At 43.4% G+C, this 21,480-nt stretch overlaps 1 protein-coding gene across 3 annotated transcripts in view; it reads left to right on the forward strand.

Moving 5' to 3' along the window:
* NCEH1 (neutral cholesterol ester hydrolase 1) overlaps positions 1 to 20,520 on the forward strand; it is a 32,998-nt gene extending 12,478 nt beyond the window's left edge. For all 3 annotated transcript variants that reach the window (XM_072996199.2, XM_020793801.3, XM_078389652.1), the window contains exons 2-5: positions 4,528 to 4,759; positions 11,679 to 11,748; positions 17,086 to 17,257; positions 18,390 to 20,520. In XM_072996199.2, the coding sequence (XP_072852300.2) occupies positions 11,711 to 11,748; positions 17,086 to 17,257; positions 18,390 to 19,007 (828 nt within the window). In that variant the 5' untranslated portion in view covers positions 4,528 to 4,759; positions 11,679 to 11,710 and the 3' untranslated portion in view covers positions 19,008 to 20,520. The remainder of the gene's footprint in view (positions 1 to 4,527; positions 4,760 to 11,678; positions 11,749 to 17,085; positions 17,258 to 18,389) is intronic.
* Positions 20,521 to 21,480: the final 960 nt, after the last annotated feature.

A 21,480-nucleotide genomic window follows, 5' to 3' on the forward strand; every position in this document is an offset into this window, starting at 1 on the left:
TGTGTTTCTGAAGCGTGTTTTGTGTGCGGTAAAGAGAATTGGCCAGTTGAGGAACCACTCAATATTTTCATGCATTTTCGAATGGCTGCTTCAGCAATAAGGACCGGTTAGCCTGCTGCTTTTGCATGTGGAGCAAAAGGACCTTTGATAACCTTGGTTGAGTGACAGAACACATTACGTAGGTGTTTGAAATGGTATTCTGAGCTCTGTGCAGGATGACATGACTCTGAGACAAAGGGAAAGGGGCCTCGGAATGAAAATTTGCACTATTTTTTTTTTGCACTAAATAGGAGACTAACTGCTCAGTTTCCTGTGGACATGATTTCTCAAGACCTTCTTCCTTAGACAGGAGCTGCAATTCTTCTTGAGTTGCATTTGTCTTGTGCTTGAGTAGCTAAAATGCCTTTTTCAAAGCTAATGTAAGTGGCCATCCTGTACTCTCTTACCTCATTTTGTTCAAAGGGATTTTCTTCTGGGGAAAAATGTGTATAGGTGTTCACTTTCAAGCGGGTGCTCTGTTGTATTGCCCTTTTGTGTCACACATTTCATGACTGACGGATACTTCTCTGAAGCATGACACCCATCGCTCCCGCCTTTGGACAACATCAGCTGGTTTCATGTTTCTTGTAATGTGACAATTGAACTTTTACCTATATCTAGCATGGACTTTCAGTCTACTGCTCTTTGCTGTAATATTTGCTCCCATAGGGTTTGGCTGGGGACAGAGAAGACCCAGGTTTTTCTAAGCCGTCTAGCTGTGTAAGTTGCGCAAAGCATATTATTATTATCTCCAAACAAAAAAATTATATTGTGCCTCATATTACCAAACAGCTCTTTCCAAACTGCCCCCTTAGGATTTATGGTTCAGACTTTCTTGTCTGTGTCTGTGTGATGACTGAAAATTATCTTGGAGGGTGGGAGATTTTTGTTCTTCAAAACTTATATATTTCTTGAAGTGTTTGGAAACTGCCTGCATTCTTACAGACACCGGGGCAGTTGTGTATATACGTAGTTGGAAGAGCAATAGTGGCAACAGTAAAAACTCCCAGAACAGAGAAAGGCAGGAAAAGCCAATAAAATAGATGGAATTAGATTGCCAAAATGCCTTGACAAACAAAAAGGTTTCGATCTGGTCCTGAAGCAATTATGTTCTGTGGCCTCAAGTCAGAACGGACTATTTATACTGGTCCTAATAGGTTTTTCAAGGTCAGCGAGTGGTTTTACCTGTTCCACACACAGCCCAATTAGTTTCCATGGCAGAGCTAAGAAATCGAACCCAAGCCTCCTGAGTCCTGGTCAAGGTTTCCTCTAAAGTGTGCGGCTGCATGAGCGCACAGTGCTATTCCTCCCTTGGTCCAACATTCCTACACCTCTACGCACCCACATTCCTACACCTCTACGCCCCTTTGGTTCCAGTTGTGACAGAGCCCCATGTGCAGCAACCAGAAGAAGATGACATGTATTTGAATCAATGTAGGTTGTTGTAAATCAGACCTGGGCAAAGTGTGGCCCAAGGGCCACATACGGCCCGTGAGCCGCTCCTGTCCGGCCCGCGGACAGTTGTGAACATCAAAGCCATTTACAGTGGTGCCTCGCTTAGCGATGTTAATTCGTGCCAAAAAATCGCTAAGCGATATTAAAAAGCCCATAGAAACGCATTGAAACCCCTTCAATGCATTCCTGTGGGCTTAAAACTCACCGCTGAGCGAAGATCCTCCATAGCGCCACCATTTTCGGTGCCTCTAAAGCGAGGAATCTGTGCCTGAAAACAGGGGGCAGCCATTTTGTTTACCCAGCGGCCATTTTGAAACCGCCGATCAGCTGTGCGAAAATGGGGTCTTTGCAATGATCACTTCCCTGCGATCATCGCAAAGTGAAAATACCCCATAGAGATCGCAAAAAATGTGTCGCAAAGCAATTTCATTGTTATACGGAGCGATTGCTATGCGAGGCACCACTGTATAGCTTTTTGTCTAAAGTTGATCAGTTGCTTATCTTTAACATACCACAGAAAACCTCTTTAGTATTTGTGAAGATTAACGAGCTTAAAATAAAAACAATCATAACATCATAACATCACTGTTTCATTTTATTTTTAAGTAAAGTTGGTTCGGCCCCCAAACACAGTTCAAATTTTTCATGTGCCCCCCCTATATAAATTAATTGCCCACCCCTGTTGTATGTGAAAAATAAAAATAAAACATCCCCTGAAAATAAGCCCTACTGCGTTTTTGGGAGCAAAAATTAATATAAGACCCTGTCTTATTTTCGGGGAAACACGGTAAAAGCAGTGGCATTTAATTGCCCATTCAGGATCAAGCCATGCTATAAAATCTAGCATTACAATCAGGATAATGCACAACAATATATTGGTACTAGGGAAAAAAAATCTATCTCTCCCTCCCCCATCTCTACCATGTTTCCGTGAGGATTGTAGTTATGAGAGCACAGAGTGCTGTCCTCTGAAGATGCCGGCCACAGAGAATGGTGAAACGTTAGGAAGAACAACCTTCAGAACACGGCCAAAGAGCCCGAAAAACCCACAACAACCATTAGATCCCGGCTGTGAAAGCCTTCACGAATAGACTGTAATTACAGTGGTGCCTCGCACAACGGTCGCTCCATAGAGCGACGAATCTGCGCAACGATGCCGTTTTTGCGATCGCAAATGCGATCGCAAAACGGCACCTACATAGGGGAAAATTCACAGAGCGAAGGTCGGTAAGCGGTTCGCTTACCGACCTTCGCTTTGCGACCCGCCGATCAGCTGTTCCGCGGCTTCAAAATGGCCGCCGGAACAGCCGAAAGGGGCCGGGGCGCAGCGTTTTCGCACCCTTGGTAAGCAAGGGGAGCGTGCAAAAACGTTGCGGAAGCCCCGAAATGGCTGCGTGCAACCATTTGGGGGCTTCCGGCAGCGTTTTTGCACGCTCCCCTTGCTTACCAAGGGCGCGAAAACGCTGCGCCCCGCCATTTCGGCTGTTCCGGCGGCCATTTTGGACCCGCCGGACAGCTGATCGCAGCGTTTTTGCGCCCTCGTTCAGCGAGGGGAGGGTGCAAAAATGGCTGCCGGCTATACCGGAACATCGCACAACGGTGAGTATTTGGCCAAATTGGAACGCATTAAACCATGTTTAATGCGTTCCAATGGCTTTTTACTTTCCGTTGAGCGATGTTTCACACAGCGAGGGTTAATCCGGAACGGATTAACCTCGCTGTGCGAGGCACCACTGTATGTTTAAAAAACAACAGGTACACCTGAGAGACCTGGCTTTTGATAATGTGCTTTGCTTTTTAAAAAAACTAGCACTCTGGCTCCCATAAGCCCTGGATCTAGTGCACCGCCATCTAGCATGTGCCCACACTTCCATGGTGGCGAAAGGGCTTATTGGCTTCCATGCCACAACCACACATATTGAAAGGCATTATAAAAGTCATTGTTCTGTTTCTTTGGAAGGAAGAGAAAGCTTGTGCCTTATCGGCCATTGTTACATTTTGCTAGAATGATTTTCTTCATCCTGCTTTCTTTGTTCATGTCAAGAGCACCACAGTACAATTAATAAATATAGCAGATAATTTTGAGCCAACTCCAGTTGTGACTTACTGTGTTAAAGTTAAGTCAGAGTTAGAGCAGGACCATTTGAATCAGTGGAACTTAGGGACTCACCAACTCCCTGGGCCTACGCTAGTGTGATTTACTATTCTAAGCAAGAGGGTCTGGGCCAATGTGTAACACAGCTTGGCAGGTTTGTGACTTTAATGCAACTTGTAGATCTCATGACCATGAGCTTGGTGGAAGGAGTGCTCTTTAATATCTGTTTTGAAAGTGGTTAGTCAGTCAATGCTCCTTGCATTACAGAATCTCTGCTAAAGTTTCTAACTTCCTCTTTATTTTTCACTACTTCCCCTTTATGTGCTTTATTTTTGTTTTCCAACTTTTCAGACCCTCTTACATGTTCAAAATCTCAAATCCTGGACATGTTCAGTATGGCATGCCAGCTTCTTCTAGCATCTGAGCTTTGAATCCTGAGAGAGCAACCAACCATTCAGCTGGGCATCCATAATGTATGCCTTAATGGTGTCTTAAGCTGCAAAAATCACCCAGTTAAGCTCTTTGCAATCAAGACAGCATTCTGGAGGTGCTATATGTTCATTCCAGAGATCAGAAATATGTCCTTTCCAGGAGAGTATAATTACATTTTATGCATTCTAAATCTCTCTCAATTTCTGTAAATCTTTATCAGCCAGGTGGTTTTAGAGTATTTATATTGTAACCAAATTTATGTTCAGGGACTATAAAACAAAGAATGATCAAGGACATAAAATACGCTTATCCACGTGGCAGTAATTTTCAGCTTGACTTTCTACCTTTTGTAGTCTTTTTTTTAAAATTTAGAAGCAAGAAGAAAGCACAAAAATAAATGGCCATACTAATCAGCAAACAATGTTAAATGTTTATATGGGTGTTTATATTCTTCTTCCTTCTTTCAAACCTTTCCTCATTCACATATTATCTTTTCCCCCTCCTAGTGCAACCTGGCTCATTCCCTGGGACTCGGACATCATCTGAGACTTTTGAATTTTGTGATTTGTTCCTTCGACAAGCTAAACACCCAGTCCTCGGAAAAAGTGAAGATAACAGATACTCAGTTTGATGGCGTAGAAGTCAGAGTATATGAGCCTTCCACAGGAGGAAGAGAGAAGACACTGAGACGCGGTGTGGTCTATGTTCATGGAGGAGGATGGGCATTAGCAAGTGCAAGTATGTGGTCTAAAAGGCACCATGATTGTATTTTTCCCCTGTTCCTATTCTGTGGTGGGATGAGATACAGTATATAAATTTAATGAAAGAAGGCGTGAGGTCAGGATCTGCCTACTGATAGGCCTCTACTTGATCGGCAGTGGATCAGACAAGGTTTCTGACTACCAGCTGCCTAACAATTACAATACGTAAATATGAGTTATTTTTCCTTCTAAAGAAGACTATGCAAAAAGGAACACTAAAAGAGTGTAGGAGCCCAAGAGTATGTTTTTATATGAAGGGATGTCCAGATAAAAACTGTAAAGGATAAATAATAGAACTTTATTTAAAAAAAACAGATACAATGATGACTAAATGTGGGCCTTCATGGATTATGTCCACTTCTTCAAATGTTGGAGTGAAAATTTATGACTGGTATATTTAGACACAATCCCATGCCTTTCAGCTGACCAGGAGCACCTCTGTCTTGTCTGGATAAAATTTCCATTTTCATCCAGTCCATTTTTGACATCTGCCACTGATCTAAAACTCAAACAGCCTCCTTGGATTTGGATGAAAAGCACAGAGATAGAGCTGGAGATACCAAACCCCAGACATCCAGACAGCTTCTCCTAGCAATTCCATGGAGGTGTTAAAGAGCAGAGGGGACAAAACAGAACCCAACGGCCAGGGTGTTGAACAGGAATCTCCCAGTTCCACCTTGAGTCCTCCCTTCCAGGAAAAACTGAAGCCACTGTAAAACAGTGCTTCCAAGTCCCATCCCAGAGAGGTGGCCCTAAAGGATACCATGGTTGATGGTATTAAAACCTCCTGAGAGGTCTAGCAGAACCAACAGGGATACAGTTCCCCCATTCAGTTCCTGGCATGGGTCATCCACCAAGGCGACCAAAGCAGTCTGTCCCATAACTAGGCCTGAAGCCAGATTGAAATGGGTCTAGACAGCCTATCTCATCCAGGAACCCCTGGAGCTGAGGAGCCACTACCTGTTCTAGCACCTTGCTCAAGAATGGAACAATAGAGACTGACTGGTTAGAGAGGGGGATATTCGTAAATGAATATGAATATTCCTGTCCCAGCAGCACCTAATGATGATCTGCCCCACCCACTCCCAACCAGCCCATCTACTCTTGTGCCCTGGCACCACCAGTATCTCATTCTTCCTGCCAGTTGCGGAAGTAGCTCCTCCGTCTCCATGCTCGGCTGGCCAGTTCAGGCAGGGAGGATGAGTCTCCCCACGTGGCTGCTGAATGGCCAGCTGAGCAGGGAGACAGAGGAACTACTTCTCCAATTGACAGGATGAATGTAATGCTAGCAGTGCCAGGACATGTGAGTGGATGGGCTGGTTCGGGGTGGGCAGCCCCACCTTAGGTGCAGCTGGGATGGGAATATTTGTATTTGCTTATACTGTACCTCCATTAAACATCATACAAATACTTCCATTTCAGGTACAGTGGTGCCTCGACTTACGAACTTAATCCATTCCAGAGGATGGACGTAACTCAAAATGGTCGTAAGTCGAAGCACCATTTCCCATAGAAATGCATTGGGACACAATTAATCCATTCCAGACCAAAAAAAAATCACCAAAAAACACTGCAAGCCCCATCGGAACGCATCGGGGCAGGAAAAAAATCACCAACCCCCCCCCCAAAAGCCATGCAAGCCCCATCGGGACGTGCTGGGGCTGAAAAAATTTTTTTAGAAAAAGAACTCAACAAGCCCCATCGGACCGCGCTGGGGCTGAAAAAAATCACCAAAAAAAACCACACACAAAACAGTAAGCCCCATTGGAATGCACTGGGGCTGGAAAAAAACATACGCACCAAAACACACACACAAAAATCACAACACAGAAACATAACCCCCCCCCAGCCCAAACCCACCCTGCAAAATCCTGTATGTACTCACTCAGAAGCAGAAAGCAGCACCAGGCAATCCGAAGCCTCCTCTGACACACACTCTAACTGTTAGGGTGAAAGAGCTAAAAAGAAGCAGCCTCTTCACCAACCAATGGTTAGTAATCTAAATTCCCCACCTTTTTCCCAACCTTTTTTCCAGTCGTAACTCGAACCTCCGGTTGTAAGTAGAAGCAAAATTTTGTGGCCAGAGCTGGTCGTAACTCGAAATGGTCGTAAGTCAGGACATTCATAAATCGAGGCCCCATTGCAATTCATGGAAATCGTAGAAAAGTGAAGTTGTAAGGGGCCTACAAGGCCATCAAGTCCAACCCTCTGCTCAATGCAGGAATACAATCAAAGCATATCTGCCAAGTTATTATCTAAGGTTTTTTTTAAAAATGCCTCCAGTGTTGAAGCACTCACCAACTCCCGAGGTAACTGGTTCCACTGTCGTCCTGCTCTAACAGTTAGGATGCTTTTCCTGATATTTAACCAAAATTGAGCTTTCTTTAAGTTGAGCCCATTGTTGTGTGTCCTGCCCTCTCGAGAACAGATCTTGCCCCTCCTCTGTATGACAGCCTTTCAAGTATTTGAAAAGTGCTATCATATCACCCCTCAGTCTCCTTTTCTCAAGGCTAAACATGCCCAGTTCTTTCAGCCTTTCCTCATAGGGCTTGGTTTCCAGCTCCCAGATCATCCTTATTGCCATCCTCTGAACTTGTTCCAATTTGTTAGCATCCTTCTTAAAGTGTGGTGTCCAGAACTGGATACAATACTCAAGGTAAGGCCTAACCAGTGCTGAATAGAGGGGGACTAGCACCTCGCAGGATTTTAAAACTATACTTCTATTAATGCAGCCTAAAATAGCATTTGCCTTTTTAATAGCCACATCACACTGTTTGCTCATATTCAGCTTGTGATCTACGACAATTCCAAGACCCTTCACGCTCGTTCTTTTGCTGAGCCAGATATCCCCCATCTTGTAACTGGTTTCTTTTTGGTTTATTTTTCCGAGGTGCAGTACTTTGCACTTATCCCTGTTGAATTTCATTTTGTTGCTTTCGGCCCAGTGCTCCATCCTATCAAGGCCATTTTTAATTTTGTGTATGTCTTCTAGGGTATTCGCTATTCTGTCCAATTTGGTATCGTGTGCATATTTGACAAGCATACCCTGAACTCCCTTATCCAGGTCATTAATAAAAATATTGAAGAGCACCAGGCCCAGGACTGCGCTTTGGGGTTCCCCACTTGTTACCTCCTCCCAGTTAGAGAAGGACCCATTAATCATCACCCTCTTATGATTCTGTAGCCAATAGTGTATCCACCTGACACTTGATCTATCCAGCCCACACCTAGTTAACTTGCTAATCAGGAGATCATGGGGCACTTTGTTAAAAGCTTTGCTGAAGTCAAGATCTACTATGTCTACAGCGTTCCCTCTGTCTATCGGGGAGGTAATCTGATAAAAAAAAAAGATCAAATTAGTTTGGCAGGATTTGTTCTTGACAAATCTATGTTGCCTTCTAGTTATTACTGCATTATTTTCTAGATGCTTGCACAATGACTGCTTTATGATCTGTTCCAGAATTTTGCCTGGGATTGATGTCAGGCTGACTGGCCTGTAGTTCCCAGGTTACTCTTTTTTGTCCTTTTTGAAGATAGGGACAACATTGGTCCTCCTCCAAACCTCTGGCACCTCACCTGTTTCCCATGATTTCAAAAAAATAATGGATGGTGGTTCAGAGAATTCTTCAGACAGTTCCTTCAGTACTCTTGGATGCAGTTCATCTGGCCATGGAGATTTGAACTGGTTCAAGGTGGTAAAGTATTCCTTGACTACAGTATTTGTTTATCTATCCCTAGCTGCAATCCTGTTCCCCCCCCCCCCCCGCCACTTGCACTTCCAATTTGTTTGGAAGTTCATGGTCTGTCTCATGGGAAAAGACTGAACTGAGTTATTCATTACTGTAAGATTCAAGGGAAGCTTTTTTCAACAATTGTCTTCATCACTGCCTCCTTTAGGCGTGCTTGGATCCAGCCCAGCTGCAAGGTGGTATTCATCACTCCTTGTACCCACTTGACCAGTTCCTCTCTGATAACTTTTATAAGCCGGGAAGGGTTTTATAAGCCATGTCCAGCAGACAAGTGGTAGCCTTCATCTCTCCAAGGGTCCTGCCCACATCGTCAGGCTGCCAAAACTGAAACTTATGCATTAACACAGGACAAGAAGAGGCCATATTTACATCCACAGGACTTGTATCATCTACAGCATCCAAGTCAGAGCAGATCCAAGCAATTTTGCCTGCAAAATACAGATTCTTCATAGCGAGCTACAGTATGGTCTGCATTCTCTTCCTGCAGGCCATGATGCAATAGGCTATTCACCACTCAAAAGAGCTCCTCCAGACTGTGCAAATACAGTGGTGGCAGAGAACAATGACAACTTTGCAGCTGCTCCTGCCGCTGCCATAGAGTAGGCTTTCCAATGGCCCCTAGCCTGTGTTTGGTTGGATTCCCTCCAAATTTTCCGCCATCGTCTCTCTAGTCAACAACCCACCGAAAATGTTCAATTCCAGTCCCCCCCCCAAAAAAAAAGATATGCCAAGGAATGCAGTAACTACAAAACCATTTCATTCATTTCCTCTGCAAGCAAAGTGATGCTCCCAATGTTACAACAAAAGTTTTTACCTTATATGGAGTGAGAAATGCCTGATGTTCAAGCTGGATTTTGAAAAGAAAAATATATTGCAAATATCTGCTAGCTCCCAGAGGGCACTAAGGAATTTCAGAAAAAGATCAGTCTGTGTTTTATAGACTATAGCAGGGCTTTTGGCGATGAACCAAGAAGTTATGGATAATTCTGAAAGAACTGGGTGTTCCTTAGCACTTGATTGCCCCAACACGTAACTTGTACTGTGGACAACAAGTTGCAGTTAGGACAGAATATGGAGACACAGAATGGTGCCCTGTAATTAAGACAAGGGTGTATTTAATTTCCTTATTTTCCAGTCTGTAATCAGAGCATAGACAGGAAACTGGACTAGATTCAAATGACGGAAGAGTGAACATTGGTGGAAAGAACATCGATTTAAAATATGCAGATGATACTTTCTTACTGGCAGAAAGCAGCAATGATTTGAAATTACTTTTGATGAAAATGAGCAAAGAAATTGGCAAAGCAGAACTGCAGCTGAATATGAACAGAACAGATTAGATTAGGTATCCTTCAGTCTCGAGAGACTATGGTAACATGCTCTGAACAGAGGTCTTGGAACAGCGTCTAGTGTGGCTGAGAAGGCCTATTCGAGAGTGACAATCCCTTCCACACTGAAGACAAATACAGTCTGTCCCCTGTCCAGCTCCCTGGTTTTGCTGGAACAGAACAAAAATCATGATGAAAGAAGAACTATACATCTTTAATATTTAAAATGAAGAAACTAAAATCGTTAAAGAGTTTTGATATCTTAGTTCAATTATAAGTCAAAAAAATAAATCCACCCAAGAGTGAGATTCAGAACAACAGCAATGAAGGAATTATAAAAGTCCATCAAGTGTCAGTATGTCTCAATGAAGACCAAGATCATCCATACTCTTGTATTCCTGATCATTATGTACAGGCATTAAAGCTGGACAGTGCAGAAGGCTGACAGGAAAAAAACTGATTGCTTTGAAATGTGATGCTGGAGAAGAACCTTGTGAATACCCTGGACTGTTAGAAGGACAAGCAAGTAGGTCCTAAACCAGATCAAGCCTGAACTAAGTCTGGAGGCAAAAAATGACAAAACTGAGGCTGTTGTACTTTGGACACATCATGAGAAGGCAAGATTCTTTGGGGGGAAATGATGCTAAGAAAAGTTGAAAGCAGCAGGAAAAGAGGGAGACCAAATGTGAGATGGATTGATGCCATCAAGGAAACCACAGTTTATAATAGCTGAGCTGAGCTGCTGAGGACAAGACATTTTGGAGATCCCTCATTCATAGGGTCACCATAAGTCAGTGTTGAATGAATGGCACCTAACAACAACCATCAATTACAAATTCCTAGACTAATAATCTCCTCAGAAGCATCCTGTTTCTTAATTCTTAGACTACACCCACATCTCCTCTGTTTTTCACTAGGGTTCTTGTGATAAAGACTGGGTTCAAAAGCCCACAATGTTTTATAGGCCTCTGCACTAAGGCATCTTACCTCCAGGGCTAGGAAGTAGCAAGTTACGGGCCATACAGTTGCATGCAAATAGTTACTTCGTGAGTAAAGAGAATATCACATAACTATATTTTAAAAGTAATCTAGTCAGTAGAATTCAAGTGATTTTACATTGGTATTGAGCAATGTGTTCAACTTCATTTCATAAGTTCCTTTTAAAGGTCATTTTAAGGCATTTTAGAAGCATTATGTAACAAATCTTTTTCATGTTTTATGCTATTCTCTTATCAGTTCAAAGTTTTCTTTTTCTTCCAGGTAATAGAAAATAATAAGCAGAATAAAGAAGAGTGTGATGAGTTACTTTTTCACCATTGTAACAAGCAGTGACAATTAGTTATTTTTTTAAACATTGTAATGAGTATTAGGAATGAATTACTTTTTAAAAGTATCTCCAAGTTCTCATCTGTTCCCCAAAGAGGAATAAAAGTAGTTGACATAGTTAGATGAACTGCTGGATATTTCAGTGTTTTAGTTATCTGGCTGTGGAGCCAGAGGTTGGGAGGTTGATTCCTCACAGTCTCTCCTTGACAGGGGCTAGACTTGATGATCCATAGGGTCAATTCCATGATGATGATGATGATGATGATGATGATGATGGATTACATAAGCAGTGACACACCTGCCCAAATGTTAGAAATAAAAGAAATAGTAATATGTCTGCTGCAGATATTTGTGTGAAGTAATGAATCCAATATAATGACTGGGATTTCACTTTAATTTCACATTTGGGTCTTGAAGGCTTGATGGAACGAATCTGACTGTATGTATCATTAATGTTTCATTGTTTCCCATCACTGGTCCTCTTTAATTCCAGGAGGAGGTTACTATAATAATCTCTGCTTGATTATGGCGGAATCTCTGGATGCTGTGATCGTCTCAATTGAGTAAGTAGACTGTGAAGAATAATATAAAATGGGTACATCTTGCTTTTTAATTGCTTTGAAAATCTTGGTGTTTAGGAAGGGGGGGGGATGGAAATTGTGACATGACACTATCATCAGTGATTAAAGAAAGAGATAATGAGCTCCAGCAGTCTGGGGACAACATCATTCTGTCCACACAAGATGGAAGGCTACTCTTGCAATGCCCACCCCGAAAACATTTTCTTAAAAAATTGTGTGTGGGAGGGGTGTTTAAGTGAAAAAGCTCTCTTGTCCCCTCTAGTGCCCCCGCCCCTTTCTAAAAGGAGATTTCAAATATGCTGGAGATGCTTCACAACATGACAAAGTGGCCTCTCATGCCCACTAGAAGGAAAAATGCAGAACCAAGTTTTCCTTTAAAACAAAAAGTTTGGCTGTTGAGGGGGGAACCAAAGGCGCTGGTGTGCTTCATTGATGTCTGCATGCATGACAGGGCAATTAGGAAAAGACAGCCTTGTGGGAAATAGCCCTGCTATCAAACAATATGCAATATATTTCATTTTGATGTTGTGGTTATGATCCTTGTGCAGGAAGTTCCACATTAGGTCATTCCAGAGACATCCAGACTGTCACTGTGCCCACTTCCATGGTACAGGGTGGTCCTCCCTGTACCATTAAAGCTTTCTCTTGTGGAACAAGACAACAGGCTACTCTGAATACACTAACCTACCTACCAGTGGGTTAGCTGTCCGGCTGTGGAGCTAGAAGCTGGAAGTTCGATTCCTTGCTGTGCCTCCTTGACAAGGACTGGACTCAGCGATAGCCATAGGGTCCCTTCCAGCTCAGCGGTTCTAAGATTATTCTAAGATTTCGTCTTAGAAGTCGAGCAAAATTATGATCATTATTTGGATTGACAGGAATCTTGTGCTGGCATGAGGCAGGAATCTCATTTGAAACCCTGATTTTCTGCTACCAGTCCCAGTTCATAGCTTGATGTCTCTCTCTCCAGTTTAAGCACAGCTTCTGGTGGCCAGAATCCTACAGGGGATTATGCATGTGCAACTGAAATTGCATAAGACACGGTCCCTTTCCAGGATAGATAGCACTCAATCGTGGTTTACTATTCTCTTCTTCTAGGAGCACCCTGAAGCTGTGTAGCTTGCCTGACATTATACCAGTTGATTTTTTCTCCCAGGAGACACAGTGAGGAAATGAACTCCCAACCTTTGGCTTCACAAGGCCCTGACGCCAAGAGAGGCCCGGTGGGAAAAAAACTAGAAATCAGGCCTTCTCGGCAGTGGCCCCTCGCCTTTGGAACAACTTACCTGTAGAGAGCTGCCTGGCTGTGTCACTGAGGGCCTTCAAGACTAACCTGAAGACATGGCTATCCAGGCAGGCCTTCCTACTACAGCCATTACCTAGCCCATCTCCCCTTTTCTTTTATTTTTTTTCTCCTTTGTTATCTTTTTTTTCTTTCCCATCTTGGGCTAATTTAGATTTTATCTTTGTTTATTTTTTTATATTATGTGTAAATTGCCCAGAGTATACACATTCTAGATGGGCGCTATATAAATCTAATAAATAAAAAAATAAATAATTTACTGAGCTATCCAGCTATTCATGTAGGCACCACTTAAAAACAGGCCTGTTTTAAGGAGCTGTGATAGTCCAGTGAAATCTGATGGTCCTTACTGGATAGCTCAGTAATTCAGGTGTGGTAAGGAGTTTGATTTCCTACTTTGCTTCCCCGGAAAAGGGCCACCCTGTGTAGCTTTGGGCAAATCAGCACAGTTCTAGGATGCCCCCAGAAGAAGAGACTGGCAAACCACTTCTGAGTACTCTTCACCTAGGAAACCCTCAAAAGGGTCACTATGAATCAGAATCGACTTGACAGCACATAAGCGTAATTATATTTAATTCTCCTGCTGGTTGATGCTGTTGTATTGATTCTGCTTCCTGCTGCTCCTTTGTTGATTATGCACAAAATAACCTTCACTAACAAAGAGGGCCTTTTCTCTCTTTTTGTCACTCTTTTTTGCTGCTCCCTGCATTCTTTGATAATATCACTTCCAATGGTACAAGCAATTAACTGAGAGGATATGCCATAATCTCATTGAAGAGATTCCGGAGGAAAACCACTTGTTAGATTTGGTCCCTCAGAGAAATCTTGTGCTCTTTTGGTTTACTCAGTGTCTCCTCCTTCTGAGCTTTTATCTTTACAATGTGCTTATTGTCTTCTGTCTCTACATACTGAGCTTTCTGTTATTTATCAAAATGCTTGGTAGAAATATATCTTGTAGCGCAGCGGTCCCCAACCTTTTTGACCCCACAGACCCATTGGGGAAGGCAGGGCACCCCCCCCGTGCTTCTGCGCATGCATGAAGGAGCAGGAGGGCACTCATGTGGGCAGTTGTGCGCATGTGCAAAGGGCGGTGTGGTGCTCATGCGAGTGTGCTCATGTGCATGCAGGACACTCAGGGAGCACTGTGTGCATGTGTGAGGGGTGGGGAGTGCTCACATGGGCGCATGTGCATGCACATGCGCAAAGGAGCTATGGGGGGAGTGCTTGCACGGGGGGAGAGAGGTATGTCTCCACGGCCTGGTCCAGCTCAGGCCATGGACCAGCACCGGCCCATGGACCTGGGGTTGGGGATCTCTGTTGTAGTGGAAGGATGGAAATGTCAATTGATAAATGTTTAAGAGGTTCTTCTCTTAACCAGTCAACCAGTCGTTTTTTTTAGAAAACATCACAGCTTGGAAATAATGCTAGATAATTCAGTGGTCTCAGTTTCTGGCTGCAGAGCCAAAGGTTGGGAGTTCAATTCCCCACTGGGCCCTCTTGATGGGCTAGACTCGATCCATAGGGTTCCTTCCAGCTCCGTAGTTCTAAGATTATTATGAATGTGTTGCAAGTAATAATATTGCCTATAACACCATGCTCTTCTTTTTTACAATAAGGGTGTAATTCTTTTTTCGAAAGTGACAAGGACTGGCAACATTGTTATGTACTGTAATATATAATGTTTACTTATTAATTCTAAAATGTTGTCTTGATAGAATATTGGGGGAATTTATTTATGTATTTATTAAATTTTTATGCTTCCCATCTGACCGATGGTCAGTCTGGATGGTGCATAGCAATGACAATAACATTAAAAAAAGATAACACAAGCGAAGTACAAAAAGTTGGCCATTTTTGTCTTTTACAGCTCTTTTTTCAAATGGAAAGGAACTAAAAAGTAATATATAGTATGTGATTGTTGCAGTCATTACTTAAGTAATGCAATCGTTTGGTGTGGGGTGTTTTTTTTTTAATGTTCCATGTTCTGGGAGACGTGGGGTGTGGAAGGAACACTGGTACTATTCAGTCAAGGATGAGCAACTTTTGGCTCTTGAAATGTTATTTGACCGCAAATTTCATCATCCTCATCATTGATTATTCAGGCTAGGGCTGATGGGAACTGCCTTAAGCCATCCCTTGACAAGGGAGGCTGAACTTGAGTATGAGAACCTGGCTACTTTCCTTTCTTCTCCTGTTATAAAGCATCTGCCTAAACTGTGGATCCTATAACTATGTTAAAATAGGAACCTAATATCTGCAGTGGAATGGCACAAAAGCTGACTAAGGACAGCATCCGTTTCTGACACAGCAGATTCTAGAGGAAACCTATATCAAGTTTTTCCCTCTCCCTTGGGAGAGGAAGGAACTAAAAAAACAAGGTCATTAAAAGAAGGCCTTTAAAATAGTGTGTGGGGAACCTGATTTTGTTTCTCCTCCGCATCACAACTGACTTCAGCTTGAAGTGGCCTCTTGCATCCACCGCCATCTAGCGGCAGTTTGTGTTTCAACTGTCCAGTGTTCTTGCTATTATCAACAGATTATGATTTTAAGTGAAAATTAGACTAGATGTAATGCACCCTCCAGGAGGCAGTGAAAGACAGGAGAGTCCGGCGTGCTCTGGTCCATGGGGGTCACAAAGAGTCGGACACGACTTAACGACTAAACAACAAAAGACACCATCTCATCTCCAACTTAGGATCCCTTAAAGTTTCCCTCTCCCTCTCCATCAAGGGTATGGAAATTTATTCCACAAGCATCTCAGGACTCAAGATTGACCCTGCCCCTGTCTGTTTAACCTTCCACTTTCCATGCCCTCAGACTTTTGAACTACAACTCCTAATTATCCCTAAACTAACCATGGCCCTGGGATATGGGAGCTATGCTCCCAAATAGTTAAAAGGCTAGTGATGGCTGATCTGCTTGATAAAAGCTAGGAAGTAGAGGTTGATCCAGATACAGTGGTGCCTCGCTTAACGACATTAATTCGTTCCAGAGAAATCGCTGTAGAGCGAAAACGTCATAAGGCCAAATAAAAAAGCCCATTGAAACACATTGAAAACCCTGAAAACTCACGCATTGAAAACTGAAAACTCACCCTCCAGCGAAGATCCTCCATAGGTGTGGCCATTTTCACTGCCTGTAAAGCGAGGAATCCGTCCAAAAACACCAGGGAGCCATTTTAAACAGCCGGTGGCCATTTTTGAAACTCAGTGATCAGGTGTTTGCTGATTGTCGTAAAGCAAAAATCAGTTCCCGAAGCAGGGAACTGATCATCGTTAAACGAAAAAAATACCCATTTAAAACATTGTTTTGCGATCACAAAAACCTAATCGTGCAGCAATTTCGTCGTAGAGCAGGACAATCATTAAGCAAGGCACCACTGTAATAGATAATCCCTAGATGCCATTGCCCTACATCTTAAATTTGAACTTGGTGAGAAGGCTGCAGTAGGGTGAGCCCTTTTCCTATGAACCCCCCTGCTCCTTCCCCTTGGTGGTTTTCTTCTTGCAATTGGGTGGTTTTCATTTTTATGGCTTCCACCCCCACTTGCTATTCATTTCAGGAACTAGCTTCCATGACCATCCAGAGAGGTTGGAGGAGGTGGGCTTGGTTTACCTCCCCCCATTCTGCATCCTTCTGCCTACAAAAGAGAAGCCTTTCCATGCATGCATTCTGTACAGGATTCTGGGCATGATGCCCAGAATCCTTTCTAAGGCTTTTGTAAAATCGCATGGTACCATCAGAAAGAGCAGATTTGTGGCCAGTTTATTGGGAAATTAACTTGTCTGGACCATTCCTCTCACACTCCCCATGGTGATTCTGGACGGTGTAGTAAAAAAGTAACATATAATCCTTGTGCTGGATAGGGAGGCTGTTGCTGTAGCACTAAACCTGGAAGAGCTGGCCAGCCATAGAGCATCTTTCTGCTCCAACACTGGGGAAGGGGCATCCTGGAAACCAGAGACAATGCTCTAAAAGTACAACAGCTTCCCTTCTTTAAACATGTCTTCTTTTTGCAGGTACAGGCTGATGCCCAACGTCCATTTCCCTGTGCAGTTTGAGGATGTCCTGCATGCCACAAAGCACTTCATGCGCCCTGAAGTCCTAGCTCAATATTCAGTGGATCCCAGCCGAGTTGCAATTTCTGGCGATAGTGCAGGAGGAAACCTGGCAGCTGCTGTGTGCCAAGAGGTAAGCGTTTCAGACTCCCACTGGCCTGTTTAGGAGAGCCACGGCTCCACCATGAGCCACCAGTAATGTAGTTGTGAATTCAGAAGTGCAGATTCTCTTTATGAGACTTACACACACACACATGCTCTTTCCTTCCTGATCAGGCACGAATCAACATTCACACACTTAGATTATGACTTAGCTGCAGTTGGGGTGTGTGGGAAGGGAGGAGAAGCAGGAATCCGAGGGGAAGGAGGAACCTGTCATGCAGAGACTAGCTCTCCCCCTGCTTCTACAGTTCATAATATGTAGAGGCAGCAGTAGCTGCACAATTTTCCTATTACTTTCCCCCATGCTTCTAGCTGCCCTCTCCCATTTCCTTTTGCAAAGAAACTGCATAACTTCTGCAGTGCTTTTGTTTGACATGAACAGTCGAAACTGATGTCCCTCCAATTCCACTTCCTCAACCACTGACTGAAGTCCTCCCCCCCCCCCATGTCCATTAGCAGGAGTCCCACATTTTATTCTCTCTGCCTTTAGGCATGAATACTAGGTTCATTCCCACACATGAGACTCCATCTGACTCTTGCATTTATTGATGCTTATCCATTACTGCTGTCACCGAAGCGACCAGCATGAATTTGACCCAAATCCGGGAGGCAGTGGAAGACAGGAGGTCCTATCGTACTCTGGTCCATGGGGTCACAAACAGTTGGACATGACTTAACGACTAAACAACAACAACAACAAATCCATTACTGCCAGGAATGACACACATTAGGAAGGCTTTCCAGGTGTTGATTAGGTGCAGGTAAGCTCATCCCCAGATCTCTTTCAAGAATAGTGGAGGTAAGAATAAGATCGTTTTAGCTACAATCCTTCAGTACAGTGAGAAGGTATCAGACTGACTCGGGTAACTGTGAAATGCAAGGGGCCTTCTGAAGAATTTACCAGAAGAGATTAAGTTTATTTGTGGTCTATAGGAACTACTCTTCTATGAGAGCAGAATTTACTGTAGGGAGGCTAAGCCTTTTGAGAAGCCTTTTGGAAGGCAGCCTAGGAAGGAAAAAGCAAACTTTCCAAGATTCCTTTGAATTATTTAGAACTGTATAAGACCCTGAACTATGAGCTGTTCCCTCCCTTCCTTCTACAGATGAGTCAAGAGGAGAATATCACCAACCGGTTTAAGCTGCAGGCTCTCATCTATCCAGTCCTTCAGTCATTTGATTTTAATACCCCCTCGTATCAGCAGAATGAAGTCACCGCCATCCTCCCCCGCTTTATCATGGTGAAGTTCTGGATTTACTATTTGAATGGAAGCTACGACTTTGCCCATTCCATGGTGGCCAACAACCACACTGCCCTTGACGTGAGCCAGGTTGGGCCTTTCAGAGAACACCTTGACTGGACTTTCCTCTTGCCTTCAAGGTTCCGAAAAAACTACCAGCCCGTAACACCTTCAGCAGGGGAGGCAGAAATCATCCAAGCCTTACCGGCGCTGCTAGACGTCCGCGTGGCTCCGTTGCTGGCCGAGAGAGAAGTTCTCCGCCTTCAGCCAAAGACTTACATCCTGACATGCGAGATTGATATCCTGAGAGATGATGGGCTGATGTATGCCAAGCGGTTAGAGAAAGCTGGGGTGGAGGTGACTGTCGACCACTTTGAAGACTGCTTTCATGGGTGCATGATCTTCACCACGTGGCCGACCGATTTCTCTGCAGGCCATCGCACGAGGGACAGCTATATCAAGTGGCTGAGTCAAAACCTGTAAAAAAAAAAAGACCCAGCAGCCTACAAACAGACATGCACACAAAAACCCCAAACTGGTTCCAGAGTTATGTGCGCCCCCTCCTTATGCAATCTTGTGCCAGCTGTTGAAGGAACTTCGTGGTAAAATATCAGTTGCAGAACTGACTTGCACAGCCTCTGTGCTGCTATTTTGTGAAGAAAGGCAATTTGTCTCCATCATGATCTTAAATGTACTGTAAGGCCTGATCAGTATTTTTGAAATGTGGGTTGTTGTGGTGGTTGGTTGGTTTGTTTTTGGACTACAACTCCAGCATGACTAGTGGTTCTGGCAGTTGTAGTCTGAAAAGAGATAATTTCCAGGCTTTGGATCTGATCTATGCGTGCAGGAGAAAGAGAAAGGTTCGTTAAGCTGTTTCACTTCAGATTTCAAGATATTTTAATATTCTTCCACATAAAACATAAAACGCCCTTCAAATGGAACGCCAATACATTGGCTGGAAATATTCTATCTAGTTCTCTGCCTACAAGGTAGGGTGGCACTTTAACCCCTACGATAAAGTGGTGCAGTTCGTTATACGCTACCATTCTGCAGCATCGCCAGGTTTGAGTTTCCTTCATATTGTGGGCCTGTAATGGCCAAATTTCAAATTGTGTTTAAGTTTATTTCTTTCACAGTTAATCTTTATTAACTTCAAGTAACCTACTAACTGTTGCAATTGTAAACTAGCAGCCCCTCGTCTGCAATGTTCCATCATGACCAAATTTGAAGAGGGGTGTAGCTACTTGCAGGCAACACCGTCAATGGTTTTTAACCCAGACTAGAAGGAACAGTTCATACATAAGGGCTGCCCAATGTGGGAAGCGACCAACCCAATGTAGGCCTTCTACTGCCTTTGTGGTGTGCTTTACACTGCCTGATCCCCTTTTAGATTTTGGGGCAGAGAGCACAAAGAAAAGGTTCACCACGCCTGAGGAGACCTTTCCTTCGCTTGGTGGGTAACAAGTTGGGCAGGCCTCATAGAAATGGAAGGAACTCCACCATATCTTATGGTGGTGGTGGTGGTGGGGAATGTTCCTATGTATAAATTCCAGAAGAGTCTTTGGTGGAAGAAACGGCTTGGGAAACTGTAGTCCAGAAAAAGTTACTTTCTCAAGATTGACACTTGCATTTTAAGCAGGGAAGTAAAGATCTCTCTTTACCACCTAGGAAAGGAAGGATTGTTGTCTTGACATTTGACTGACTCTAAAGGAGGGTAATAGTATAACAGTGTAACACATGTTCTACATGTAGAAGGTCGAGAGTTGAAATCCCATTGTCTCTAAGAAGGGCTTGGAAATATGCATATCTTAAACTCTAGACAACTGCCACTATTCAGTGTACATATGATGGACTGTGCTGTTGTTGTTTTTAATTTAACCTGAGGCAATTGCCCTCCCTTGGTTGCCTCTTAGCCACTTTTTGTCCTGAGATCAGTGCAGGATGAGGCTTCCTGGTGGAACTGTGGAGCCTTCTCTAGTAAACTGCATGATGTTAACATGTTTTGTCTGCTATCAAATCCTGTGATGAATGATAATAATAATAATAATTGTGTGCTGCCAAGTTGATTCCTAGGTGTAAAGCACTCAGAAGTGTTTTACCCATTTCTTCCGAGGCGCGCTCTGGAACCATGTAGGTGAAACGGCCTGGGCCTTCTTCAGGCAGGCACTGTACAGAATCAGGCTCTCAGCCTTTGCAACCAGGCCCTCCAACTCACTGAGCCATCCAGCTAGCAATACCTAATCTTTAATTCATTAGACTAATTCTGACCATCATGCGACTGTAAAACGTGAACTTGACATTGGGACTATATGAGGACTATATAAAATAGCCCCTCGACTCTTGATTTATGAGAGGGGTGAGCAAAATGCAGTGCACGACATATAGGCAGGCAGCCCCTAAAGTATTTTCACACACACCCAAAAAAAGCCCTTTGTGCCTTGGAGGAGAGGAGGCATCAGAGGAATATCACTGTATTTGACCCTATCATATCCTCTTTCTTCAGCTTTCTTCAAAAACAGCTGACATCACAACATCTTTTAAGCAGAGTGTTATACCTGTTTCTCCCTTTTATTTGCTGTTATGCCCTCATGCACTTTTTACTTTTGCTGCTTACATCTCTGAATTATTAACGGTAAGTATTGAGAAGATTCTACAGGAATAAGGACATATTTCAACATATAATGTGTTTACCCCTTAGGTTTGGATGAACTCTCAGCCCTCTGAAAATTTTGGACTTCAGTTCCCTGAAGCCCCAACCACAGCATGGCTAAGAGAAAACAATTACAAGAGTTCTGGGAAAGTCAAGTTATCTCCATCCTTTCATGTGGTATATATGTCTGGATGAATGAGAGGACCTGAAATTAGAATAAATTCAGGTTCCAGACCTTTAATACATTTCTAACGTGCCTGATACGTTTGAAAATTTACACTGCATTAAATTAGTCCTCTCTTTATA

This window comes from Pogona vitticeps, chromosome 3 (assembly GCF_051106095.1).
Source record: "Pogona vitticeps strain Pit_001003342236 chromosome 3, PviZW2.1, whole genome shotgun sequence".
Classification (NCBI taxonomy): domain Eukaryota; kingdom Metazoa; phylum Chordata; class Lepidosauria; order Squamata; family Agamidae; genus Pogona; species Pogona vitticeps.